Genomic DNA, 14,201 nt, shown 5'->3' with positions numbered 1-14,201 from the left:
TATATATATATATAAGGGTGCAGTCAAAATGAATATATACTTCAGATATGTTTATCTATTCATTTAACTAAGTATGAGTGCATTAGCACACACACACACACACACACACACGACCATGTTTTATATTTTGAATTCATTAGAATTTAGACATCAGATACATGCTAAGTTTTAGATAAGTTTAACATATTTCGGCTATTCTGCTACAGATAAAATTTTCAAAATATCTGTTAGGTTCTTTTGGTTCTTAAGATCATAACAGACATTATGGCTGTGGTCATGCTTGACAACATCCCCCACTCCTAACCGAACCAAATAATATTAAAAAAAACAACAACCAAAGTACTGTTGTGGAGTTTATGTCCTTCCCAGAGATATTCACAATTGAAATTGGTTTTGAACCAAAAACCTATGGAACATTGCATTCATTTTGCTTCTTGTAGGCAGTCAACCATATTTAAATCTCCTTGACCTATTCATAAGCCTACTTTCACAACATCCATGTTGCAGCATACTGTACACTTAAAAGTAGATCTGTGCATGGCAATAATCCATATGGCAACAGACATATGCATTTGTATATGTCTATATTATGTATGAACATAACATATCTATATTATATATGAGCATAACGTGCTTCTATAACTTCATCTTTACATATTTATTGACACACACACATACATATAATATTTGAGTCCACAATAGTCTTTACACACAACACAACTCTCACAAAATTCCCATATGAATATTTGATTATTTTCACTGATATTTTAAAGTTGAACAGTTAATATTAGTTGTCTCATATTTGACAGGTGTCTTTCTTGTCATCTTCAAAGAGCTTTACATCTTTTTCCATTTCTCCTCTTTCTTTTCTTTTCTTTTTTTTTATCTCCATCTCTTTATATCAGTCTTCTGCATTTTTCTTTCTTTGAATTGGTCATTCCAGTACATTTCAAAACATTATCGATCTTTCAGCAAGAATATTTTTGTCCTATATAAAAATAAAAGAAAAGCAGTAAACTGCCATGTACCCTCCATAAAAATCAATGATCATTTCTGTGTCTTTTGTACATCATTTCCAAAATATATACTCCTCTCACTCTTTCTTTAACTGTTGAAATATCTTTGTCAACGTCTTTTGGCTTTATGGTCATTTATATCAATAATCATTCCTTTTATGACTTTCATGCCATATTCTTCTCATCACCTAAAGTACAGAAAACTATTTTGATTGAGCAGTGAAATCAGGCGTTAGTTCCTGAAATAATATGTAGTCATAAAAAATATTAAAAAATAATCAGATATCTAGTTTCTTAAAGAAATATCAAAAGCATTGTTTCTTCCAAGTCCATTTTGTCTCTCCTCTCACCTTCCTTCCCCCATCCCTCATTACCACCTTGTGAATTCTCTTGAAGTATTAATAAATTTCAAATTTAATGAGAATAACTATTGATATAAAACCTTTCAAAGAATAATTTTAAAAAATGTGATCGCGCATCTGTGTGTGTATATGAAATTTTTTGTTTGACTTCTGTTAAGTTGAACTTTGCTAAAACTTCTGAAAACTGTGGCACTTTACAACATTAAAGCCAAAATGGTAGCTAAGGTGTCAGTTTCTCTTGGAATTTATAACATAATTAATAAATCTTTCAAACGTTTGAGAACTTCATTCTTTGCAGTAAATATTTTCATTAGACTCAAGGTCATTTATTTTATTAGTGATGAAGGTCGTTTACAGATCAGTATATTACTGGTATCTGTTGGCTATAGAAGAAACACAATCCTAACTCTGACACAATTTCAATTTAAGACTGAAGTTTAAAATAGAAAATACTGCATTTTCTACCATTCCTGTAGTTTCATGTTACTTTTCATTAATAAGCTGTTGATAAAATATTACTTGATTAACCCTTTTGTTACCATATTTCTGTTGAGATGTTCTGTGTTTCTTTCAATTAATTTTAAATATAACAAAGAATTTAGTGAAATAACTTAGTTATCATTAGGCTAGTGTTAGGAACATAAAATTGTGACTAAGGTTTGGTGGAAGATTTTAATTTAGAACTTTTGAAAACAAGACATTTGTACTCCAGAGCCAGAGGTGGTTTCAGGCAGGTTGATATCAAATGGGTTAATAATTAGTTGATTAGTTGAGTATTTTAACATGATTGATAACCAGCCATATTGTTTCTTGTTTGTTTTGTTTATTCACATTGTGAATTATTCATGTTGCATGCTCACCCGAATTTGCAGTGCTCTGTACTGATATAAATTTAGGCTTTCTTTAAGGTTAGCAGTTCAAGCACCATAGCAAATATATATATATATATATATATATATATATATTTATATATATATATATATATATATTAATGGATATGGTATTAAAATATGTGCTACTAATAGTTTCTTGCCTCTGAGGCACCTGGTTGGGTAGAATTTTATAATGTGTCTTGTTTCTCCAAGCAATCTACGAGCTCTGAGCACATAGCACATTGTATGTGCAAATTAGGGTGCTGTTACATGAAAAAAAATTACAAAAACGTTGATATAAATTTCAACTTAATAACAGGTATAACTCAAACTTACCATAAAAATAACGAAAACCTGAAATATATTAACGCTAAGAGTAACCATCCACCTTCTATTAAAAAAGCGTTAGTAAATAATATAGGGAAAAGAATTTCAGTACTTTTTTCCAACGATGAGATATTCAATAAACATAAGGCAGGATATAATCATAATATTAAATTTTTCAGCAATTCTAAATATAATTATAATTTAAAAGATAACTTAAATGATGAATACACCTTCTATTATAATAAACACAGCATTCAGAATCACCTAAAGCCAGAAATAGGTAGTAATATGAACAAAAAACCTCATAGTAATAATAATAAGAAGAAGAAAATATGGCTAATAATTCCCTATGGGATACAGGTAAAAACTAACATTATTAAAAATATTTTAAATCTAATTAAGATATTTATTAAAGACAACAAGAAATATAAGGACACATTTTCTAGCAATAATTTTGGAGTTGGTTACTCTACCACTAATAATGTTGGCAATGTTATTTCATCCTTTAATAAATTTAAATTGAATAAGTTTTACAATAATAAATTAATACCTCCATTGGAGTCCAAAATATAATTGATTGTAATTGTAGTGATGAGACTAAATATAAATTTATTAATAGTGTAACGTTGAGGACGTAGTAGATAAATGTATAGAGATTTTGACGGATAATAACTGTAATAGTAAAGATAACATAAATACTACTTACATTGGATCGACTTCCAATAAAATTAAATCCCGGGTGACCCAACAAATGAATTCTTTTAAGAACAGAAATTTAATTAACTCTACGGGCCTTAGTAAATACATTTGGGAACTTAAATCGAAAAGAATAGTATACGAGTTAAAATGGGAAATAGTTTGCAAGGCTAAATCATATAGGATAGGGAATAAATTCTGCTTATTATGTACTAATGAATTTAAACAGATATTATTAGCTAATAAAAAATTCATTTACTCCCACCATGAACGTAATATTAAATGCAGACATAAATTAAATTACTTATATAATAAGTTTAAATAACTAATTTATTTATTTAAACCTAGGATTAGGTACCAACTTATAGTTATGATCAGTAGCGTAAAATACATCAAATTAGCTTTAGAATACACTTTAATCATCACAATATTATACAAAATTGGAACATATAACTACCTTTACTTTAAGTATTCAACGATAATATGAGCAGTCTTTTGCAATGTTTCATAACATTATTTAAGTAATATATAACTTTCGTATTTGGTATTGTTGTTATTCTGCGTAAATCTGAGAGTTTTAAGTATTTTAGTATTATTAATCTTCAATAAACTTTTTATTTTAGGTAGATTTTCTTTTTCGATATTTTCGTTATTATTTTAGTAATTATAACATGTACTTACCACTGGTAATGGACGCCATGTTTATCACGTGACTTTTCAGTATTAATTTTTATAGCATTATTTACGTAATATAGAATTTTCCTGTGTGTATAGTTATTACTCTACGTTAATTTACAAGTTTAAATATTTTAGTATTTTTAATTTTCAAGAAACTTTTTATTTTAGGTAGATTATTTTTTCGATATTTTCGTTATTATTTTAGTAATTATAATACGCATATACTTATGTGTAATAGACGCCATATTTATCACGTGACCTTTTAGTATAAATTCTATAGCACAGCCATTTTGGTTAACCGCTGGCAGATAAGTCATGTTTTCGTATTTTTATTTTATAAACAATATTGACATCCATCTTTTAGTAACTTTATGCACTAACATATTTTTTTTACTATTATCTACTTATTCCATAATGTTTTAAGCTTGCTTACTATAATACTCTTTTTCAATATTTTTAGATTGTAACTCTTAATAATTATATTAATACCGTTAATGTAGGGATTAGTTTACAGATTTTATCTCTTTATATATATTTTTATTTCTCATGTTTATGTTTATTCCTTGAATGATTTTAGGTATTTTCTTAGGGATTTGACCTGAAGGGTGACTGATTTGGGGAGTAAAATCATTTCCCCATTCTAATGTATCCCCATAAATGGTGTGAGTACCTGTAAACATGGAGAATATTTTACTGAACCTCTTCCTCTAGTTCACCCTTTTGGCAAAATCTTATCCAAGTTGGCCTTTACATTTCTGTAGTAGTGTTGGGTTGCTCCATCTTGCATCAAATAGAACTCCACATTTTCAAAATCCTCTTGGATGCTTTGCATAACAGACTTTTGCAGCAAGCTTAAGTAAATGGAACTAGTTACACTACTGTCAAAAAAAGAATTGTTCAGTTACACCATACTCTAACTCCTTGTCAATTTACTTGTTGATCCTCCCTCAGGTGATGGTTAATTAAGCCAATTAATTTAAATTTAGCCTTGTCTCTCCAAAAAATCTTTGTTGAAAAGTGTGCATCTTCTACACATCTTGTTGAGTTTCACTCACAAAACCGTTCTCTTTGGCCTGGATCATCTTCATTGAGAGTATGAATTATTCTTGGAATGTAACTTTTCCTATGAAAAGCACTTCAAAGTGCAATGGATTCTTGACTTTAAAACCCGTCTCACAACTCACTTGCTACACAAATTTTCTTGAGCTCTGGCAATGTTTCTTGTATCTGTTCTTGCTTTGCGAGGCAGGTGAATGTAACATTTAACTTTTGGCAGCTGCAATATGGAAGATTGTTTATTTCCTCATAACTTACGAAATACTTGTTCCATTTACTTGAACTTTTCACAACAGATAGATACTAGATATATCTAAATATGTGTAAAATATCTAGTCTGAACACACTTGTTCTTACTGACCCTTATATTGTGGCCACTACATATGTATATATATGTATGTATGTGGAGGCACAATGATTAGGGCAGTGGTTAAGGCAGTTGACTCGCAGTTGTAGGATCATGGTTTCAATTCCCAGACCAGGCGTTGTGAGTGTTTATTGAGCAAAAAAACAACAAAAGCTCCACGAGGCTCTGGCAGGGGAGTGGTAGTGAACTGTGCTGTGCCTTTTCACTACAATTTTCTATCACTCTTTCTTCTTGTTTCTGTTGTACCTGTATTTCAAATGGGCAGCTTTGTCATACTCTGGGAACTACGTTAAGGGTACACGTGTCTGTGGAGTGCTCAGCCACTTGCACATTAATTTCACGTGCAGGCTTTTCTGTTGATCGGATCAACAGGAACCCTTGTCATCATAACCAACGGAATACATGTATATATATATATTATTCTCTCTTTCACACACACACATATTTATATTTGTATTCTTTCATTCTTTTATTCTTTTTACTGTGGCCACACTGGAGCGCTGCTTTGAAGGGTTTTAGTCGAAGAAATCGATCCCAGAACTTATTCTTTGTAAGCCTAGTACTTATTCTATCGGTCTGTTTTGCCAACTGCAATGTTACAGGGACATAAACACACCAACACCAGTTGTCAAGTGGTGATGGAGGGGGGCACAAAAATAGACATAAAGGCACACACACACAGATATATGCATACATACATATATATATAATAGAAATAGGTTTCAAAGAGAAAAGAGACTACACATAGTATAAATATGAGAAAAGTAAAAAAAAAAAGAATGTACATTGGATATAAAAAAAGATAAAGGCTTTTTTAATGAAAAGTGACAATAAATATATACAAATAGATGAACTGAGGTTGAATTAAGAGGTATAAGGTCATTATTTTGAATTGTTAAAGAGATTCAAAGTCATACTGTTATCATCAAAAGCTGTTCAGTGGCTTTCAAAGCTGGTATGACTTTGAATCTCTTTACCAGCTTGACTTTGAATCTCTTCAACAATTCAAAATAGTGACTTTTATACCTCTTAATTCTACCTCAGTTCATCTATTTGTATACATTTATCGTTACTTTTTATATCCAATGTATATTTTTTTCTTTTTACTTTTCCCATATATATATATATATAGCTTCTTTCAGTTTTCATCTTCCAAATCCACTCACAAGGTTTTGGTAGGCCTGAGGCTATAGTAGAAGAAACTTGCTCAAAGTGCCACACAGTGGGACTGACTGAACCTGTGGTTGGGAAGCAAGCTTCTTACCAGATATACATGTATGTAGATATCTATGAGCCTGAGCAGTCAGGATCATTTGATGAGCCCACAAAACTTCAAGTTGTGTGGTGTGTATATATATATATATATATATATATATATATGTGTGTGTGTGTGTGTGTGTATTATACATACATACATACATACCAGTGATAAACCTCAAAAAGTATCAAAAGTATTGAAAGATCATTTTTTATATTCCCCAAACCATCAGCATTCAAGATTCTCTACCTGCACACAATGAATGAAACATGAAAAGTGTTAATATGACGCACCGTCATTCTGTCAAATATTTTGTTGTATAAAAATTGTGTTAATGTTATTTTTAAACAGAGCTGGCTGCACGCATTGCATTTTGTTGCAGTGGATTATACATGCATTGGTGCTATTGCTAAATGTTCTGGTGATTTCAGACTTTCGTCAAAAAATTTGTGTCGCACAACTAACTGATGTTCAAGAATGGGTTACTGGGTTTGAAATAAGCTACATTAGTATGCTGGGATTGCTGGTGTTAATCTGTTGTTGGCAAATATTGTAGCATAGTTGTACTTAATTACAAACTAACTGGAAAAGTCTGTTAAGCTACTACCACAAAAAAAATTGAACTAATATGTAATTAAAATAGCATATATTTGGAATATTTCAATACCATATTTTAAAGAATATTGTGTAACTTGCAGTTTTATCTATTTCATTTTGGTTGTGTATTGATGAAGTTTGTCTTGAATGGCGCTAGCTCTAATGATCTTTCTTTGACAGCTTAAATTACTCAAAATAGAGAAGTTTTCACTTAAGGACAAAAACACAACAAAACTTACAAAAGCCATCACCTTCTTCCATTGCAGTAAACTGTTTTCATATTCTGTGACAGGAAAATTAGTTCTATTCAAGATTTTGAATCACAAATTACAGTTATGAAGCAACTCTCTGAAAAATTAATATCAGTGCACTCCGAAACTGTACACTATTGCACTTTGATAATGACCAGAACTATTTCAACATTATGTTAGCATGTTTGTTAGGTTTACTTTCTTTCTTTTGGATATTTTTGTTGAAGCTACTTTTAATTAGAGAGAGGAAGAGTGAAAGAGAGAGAGAGAGTTGTGATCTATTGAATTTCATGAAAATATATCAAGCTAATATCTTTTAATATAATTAACTTTCAACTCATTACATCACAATTTTTATCTATCTCTTATATTATCCAGAAGATGATGCTAATAAACTAGAGATGATAAATTATTATGAAAATAATTATCATATATATTTATATATATATATATATATATATACATATATATATAATAAAATGAAAATAAAACCAAAAACGAAAACTTAGGAAAGAATATTTGCCAAAATGAATAATGATGATGATGACAATAATAATGATGATGATGATAGTAATAATAATAATGATAATAATATTAATAACCATAATAATCATAATAATGAGGAAGAGGATGATGATGATGACAATAAGGATAAACTTTTCTGCTGTGTCGAAAAATAAGCAACAATTCAGTCCACTTGAATTTAAATAGAAGTAAAATTAAACTTTTTGGCCTTTACAGAAGATTAATCTTTCCTACTTGGCATGAAAAACAAAATCAATCTATTGAATTTATTCTGTTCTTCTTCTTCATTTTTTAGAAATATTTTAGAGCATTAATCAGGCAAAAACACAAATAAAGCAAAACAAACTTGACATGATTGTTCCCTATCGCATCTCCTTATATAAACACACATACATGCACAATATCAGCTTTATACAATACACACTATTAGATATACCATCACATGATGCTAATCCATAATTTCCTAACAACTTTATTGTTCTCTAACTTTTACACTTTTCTCAAGATACTTTTTCTTTCAAACTCTTCCATCTCCAGGAAATCTTGGACGTGTTGATTACATAACGGAGTACGAATATGATCTGTTTATCCGACCTGACACTTGCAATCCTCGCTTCCGAGTCTGGTTCAATTTCACAGTGGAAAATGTTTGTGTTGATCAGGTAATTACTACTATCAATCACTAATGCTGAACTTGGGTGCTGTTCAATATGAATGTTTAAATTCTCTGCTGTTTTCTTTCTTGGTAGTAATGATTCCTACATTTAATCAGTGAGATTTATTGGATGAAAGATTGTATTTTTAGTTTATCACATCAGAGATAATTAACTTATTAAACAAATATAAATATAAATGTCTCCATTAATGATAATGATGATGATGGTCATCATTATTATTATCATCATGTTAATATCCATTTTTTCCATGCTTGCATGAGTCAGATGGAGTTTGCTGAGGCTGATATTCTGTTGTCAGATGCCCGACCTGTTGCCAACACTTGCCTGTTTCCAAGCAAGGTAATATTTTCCCATGGCTGGACATGTTATCATACATCATTGCCAACTCAGATTATGCGGATGTGTACAGGGTTGTTAAAAGTATGAAACCCATCACCAGCAAATGATCTACGAATACTGTGAAATATGCATTTGATTTTGCTGTGTAACATAGACACAAAAACCCATAGCTATTCACATGGCAAACATAATGAAACTTGGTGATAGACTATTTCTAGAATGTTGTAAAAATATCACAAAAGAATATCACCAAATTGAATTCAGTAATATGATTATTGACAATGCTTGCATTCAGATGCTCTCTCATCCTCAACAGTTTGATATTTTAGTATTGCCAAATATTTATGGGAAAATTCTTAGTAACATTGCCACTGCAACTGCTGGAAAGTGCTAATATTGTACCTGGCCAAAACATTGGGAACTCCTATGCAATTTTTGAAACTGGTCCTTCAAAATTCAGGTCACTCTATCCAAGACAAGAACATTGTCAACTCCACGGGTATGTTACTAGCCGACTGTGATATGCTAGATTACCTTGGCTGCTACAGATATGCCACAATGATTCAAGAGCCAGTGACGAAAGTGCTGAAGACGAAGAAGCTTCACACACCATTTGTTGACAGTACTTCCTTCTATCACAGATGCTAGTGAAGGCATATGGCTCAGTGGTCAGAGCGTTGGGCTCACAATCATGAGATAGTAAGTTCGATTCTTGGAAATGAGTTGCGACATCACTGGTGCCAAGCTGTATCAGCCTTTGCCTTTCCTTAGATAACATCACTGGTATGGAGAGGGGATGCTGGTATGCATAAGCAATTGCTGGTCTTCATAAAAAGACCTCGCCCAGAGCTGTGTCTCGGAGGGTAATTTCTGGATGCAATCCCATGGTCATTCATGACTGAAGGGGGTCTTTATGCTTTGCCCTTTATTGATGCCATCATATAAAATCGCTAATCAAAAGGCAGCAATTGCTATTATTAATCAAACAAGAAACATCAAACCATGATAAATCTCTAAAAACATTATTTATTAGTTATCCAAGATATTTGTTATTGTTGTTGTTGTTCATTTGAATCACAGTTTGAGTTAATTAATTAACTGAAGAAGATATTACACATAATCCTTAGTCTTTAATCTGTATTAAAATCTCATGACACTCATGACAGAACAAATATTTCCTTAATCCATAGGCAAGATATTCCCTACAGGTTGTTTGTAAATAGTTATTACTTGAATTTGCAAGCATGGCTATGTGGTTAGGAAACTTGCTTTCAAATTACATGATCTCAGGTTCAATCATACTGCATGGCACCTTCTACTATAGCTCAGGACAAACAACATCCTTGTGTGTAGATTTGGCAGAAGGCATCTGAAAGAAGCCTGTTTTGTATACATATATACATACATATCATCATCAGCACCATCGTCATTGTTTAACGTCCACTATCCATGCTGGCATGGGTTGGACGGTTTGACTGAGGGTTGGTGAGCCAGAGAGCTGCACCAGGCTCCAATATGATCTGGCACTGTTTCTACACCTGGATGCCCTTCCTAACACCAACCACTCCAATAGTGTAGTGGGTGTTTTTTACATGCCACCAACATGAAGGCCAGTCAGGTGGTACTGGCATTAGCCATGTTCGAATGGTGCATTTTAAATGCCACTGCCATTAGGTGGCACTGGCAATGACCATGTTTGAATGGTGCTTTTTATGTGCCACTGGCATGGTTGCCAATTAGACAGTACTGTCATCGGCCATAACAACGACTTCACTTGCCTCAACAGGCCTTAGCAAGTGCAGATTATTGTCCAATGATTGAAGGGTGCTCTTAAATGGGCTGGTTATGCTGCACTGGTATAGGCCATGGTTATGAATTCACTTGGTTTGCTGGTTTTTCTCAAGCACAGCATATCTCCAAAGGTTACAGTCACTTGTCATCACCACAGTGAGGGCCAACGTTCAAAGGTCATGCTTCACCACCTCATCCCAAGTCTTCTCGGGTCTACCTCTTCCACAGGTTTCCTCTACTGCTAGGGTGTGATACTTTTTCACCCAGTTGTCCTCATCCCTGTGCAACATGTGACCATACCAACGCAGTCGTCTCTCTTGCACACCACATTTGATGCTTCTTATGTCCAACTTTTCTCTTAGGGTGCTTACACTCTGTCGTGTATGCACACTGACATTACACATCCAGCAGAACGTACAAGCTTCATTCCTTGCAAACTTACACATGTCCTCAGCAGTCATGGCTCATGTTTCACTGCCATGTAGCATGGATGTTCACACACATGCATCATACAGTCTGCCTTTTACTCTGAGCGAAAGGCCCTTTGTCACCAGCAGAGGTAGGAGCTCTCTGAACTTTGCCTAGGCTATCCTTCTTCTAGCAGCCACACTCTCAGAGCAACTGCCCCCACTACTGACTTGATCACTTAGGTAATGGAAGCTATCAACTACTTGTATGTGACAGAGGCTGTTTTCTTCACATTTTCAATGTTCATTGCCTCTGAGCATTTGCTACATACAAAAACTGTCTTCCCAGTACATATGTCTGTGGATTGTTCAGCCACTTGCACGTTAATTTCACAAGCAAGCTGTTCTATTGATCGTATCAACTGGGACCATCATCGTCGTAACCAACAGAGTGCTCCTCTATATATATATATATATGTGTGTGTAGTGGAGGTACATGACCTAATGGTTAGAGCAGTGGACTCACGGTTGAGAGATAGTGGGTTCAAATCTCAGACCAGCGATGTGTGTGTTTATGAGCGAAACACCTAAGCTCCATGCAGCTCTGGCAGAAGGTAACGGTGGACTTCTGCTGACTCTTTTGACACAACTTTCTCTCACACTTTCCACTTGCATTTAGCAGCTCACCTGTGATGGACCAGCGTCCCATCCAGGTGGGGAACCTGTACGCCAATGAAACCGGGAAACTGGCCCTTATGAGCCAGGCATAGCTTGAGAAGGAAAAAACAACAACAACTGTTCTGTGATGGTAAGATCAGCAAAAAAAGTACTCCATCTGGTGAGAAAGAAATATCATTTAATACATACAGTATATATTTTTATGAGCTACCAGTAGTTTCATGTGATGAAGAGAGCTTAGACAGCATTTTGTAACATGTCTAATGCTTTCATGCAATCCTCAGGCTCTATCCATATGGCATAACAAGCTATATGTGTATATATACATATACACACATATACATACATACATGCACACATACATGCACACGCACACACAGAATATGTATGTATGTGATACACTCTTTAATACAGTTTTATATATGTCTTCTGTCATATCTTCAGTTCTTTTCTTATATATTTATTTGCATGTCATTAACTTTTCTATATAAATCTCTTAATATCTTTGGAGTTTATTTTTATCACAAGTTTTGCTGTTGTTGTTGTTGTTGCTATGATATTAAATGATATCTGCAGTATGATGATTGTTGTTGTTAATGCTTATTGTGAAAGCTGGCAATATAATCCTTCCTTCTCTTGTTAAAAGTTTAAATATCATTGTATAGTAGTGATGAGGTGTTGAGTTTCACTATACAATAGCATTGCAAGATGAAGTGATGCATTGAAAGACGTATACTACGAACAATATGGCTGATACAATTGAAATGATTTTTCAAGTTTGTATTTTTTATGTAGAGAACTCTCTTATCAGTATTTATAATATGTTATTGAAGCAATTCAAACAAGAAAATAAGGTGTAGGGATTAAAACATATCTCTGAAAAATCAACTTCTGTATTGAAAGTTAATAATAGGAGACAAACTCTCAGCAGTGTAGGCAGGAAATACATGATGCATTCCAAAAGTTTTCAGACGTTTTCAAGAGAGAAAATAATTAATTTCAAAGAAATGCAAGACTCTAATTTCCTTCAAAGTAGAATCTTCTGACTTTAATGCACTTGTTGTAGTGCTGCAGCCACGTTATGAAGACCCCCTTGGATGTTCTCTGTGAAGTGAAAGTGTCCAGGACCCGTGTCACAGCCTCCTTCATCTTCTCTTTTAGCTTGGCGAACAACCAGAAATCACAAGGAGCAAGGTCTGGACAGTAGGGGTGGGGTGAGAGACAGTTTTGATACCCTTCTTTATTAAGTTACTAGGATGGAATTGTGGACTGGTGCATTGTCCTGGATCTCTGGCATTTTGTGATGAAATCTCCTCGTGAACTCCCTCAAACCCTCCACAAAGTACTCTTTGTTGACTGTCTGGTCAGAGGGAGCTCTGTGGATGTAGTTTTGATGCCCTTCTGTCAAAAAGGGGATCATTCTGTGCTTTTCAGTAGACTTGTTTTACCTAGCCTCTTGTGCCAACAAAAACAGAGGCTCGGCTTATACAAGCTAATCTGGAGCATCCCATAAGTTTCTCTCGAGTTTTTGCCCTATTTAACACAAAACTTCATTGCTTGATGAGCTTCCGAATTGTCTTCACATCCTAAATGCATTCTGCAAACTAGTCAGCTGTGACAAGCAGTGTTTTGTAGGATCTGTTCTAACTGTTATTACAGCTCACTCCTACAGTGTGGAATAACAAAAGTTGGCAATTTAGTTAATTAGATATATGATAATATTCTTTTGTTCTTTTCTTTTATTTGTTTCAGTCATTTGACTGCGGCCATGCTGGAGCACCACCTTTTGTCGAGCAAATCGACCCCAGGACTTATTCTTTGTAAGCCTAGTACTTATTCCATTGGTCTCTGTTGCCGAACCACTAAGTTACGGGGACGTAAACACACCAGCATTGGTTGTCAAGCTATGCTGGGAGGACAAACGCAGACACACAAATATATACATACATACATACATACACACCATCATCATCGTTTAACGTCCGCTTTCCATGCTAGCATGGGTTGGACGATTTGACTGAGGACTGGTGAAACCGGATGGCAACACCAGGCTCCAATCTAATTTGGCAGAGTTTCTACAGCTGGATGCCCTTCCTAACGCCAACCACTCAGAGAGTGTAGTGGGTGCTTTTACGTGTCACCCGCACGAAAACGGCCACGTTCGAAATGGTGTCTTTTATGTGCCACCCGCACAAGAGCCAGTCCAGGGGTACTGGCAATGATCTCGCTCGAAAACCCTACCAGGCCAGTCAGGCGGTACTGGCAATGGTCACGCTCAGGATGGTACATCTTATGTGCCACCCG

The 14,201-nt window shown here is 34.1% G+C and overlaps 1 protein-coding gene across 1 annotated transcript in view; it reads left to right on the top strand.

The window, feature by feature from the left end:
* LOC106877315 (cytosolic carboxypeptidase 6-like) overlaps positions 1 to 14,201 on the top strand; it is a 511,794-nt gene that overhangs the window by 219,348 nt on the left and 278,245 nt on the right. The window contains exon 3 of the mRNA XM_052971128.1: positions 8,543 to 8,667. Within this exon, the coding sequence (XP_052827088.1) occupies positions 8,543 to 8,667 (125 nt within the window). The remainder of the gene's footprint in view (positions 1 to 8,542; positions 8,668 to 14,201) is intronic.

Source organism: Octopus bimaculoides, chromosome 10 (genome assembly GCF_001194135.2).
Source record: "Octopus bimaculoides isolate UCB-OBI-ISO-001 chromosome 10, ASM119413v2, whole genome shotgun sequence".
Taxonomy (NCBI): domain Eukaryota; kingdom Metazoa; phylum Mollusca; class Cephalopoda; order Octopoda; family Octopodidae; genus Octopus; species Octopus bimaculoides.
Note: the sequence above shows the minus strand (reverse complement) of the source record. Positions and strands in the feature narration are given on the sequence as shown.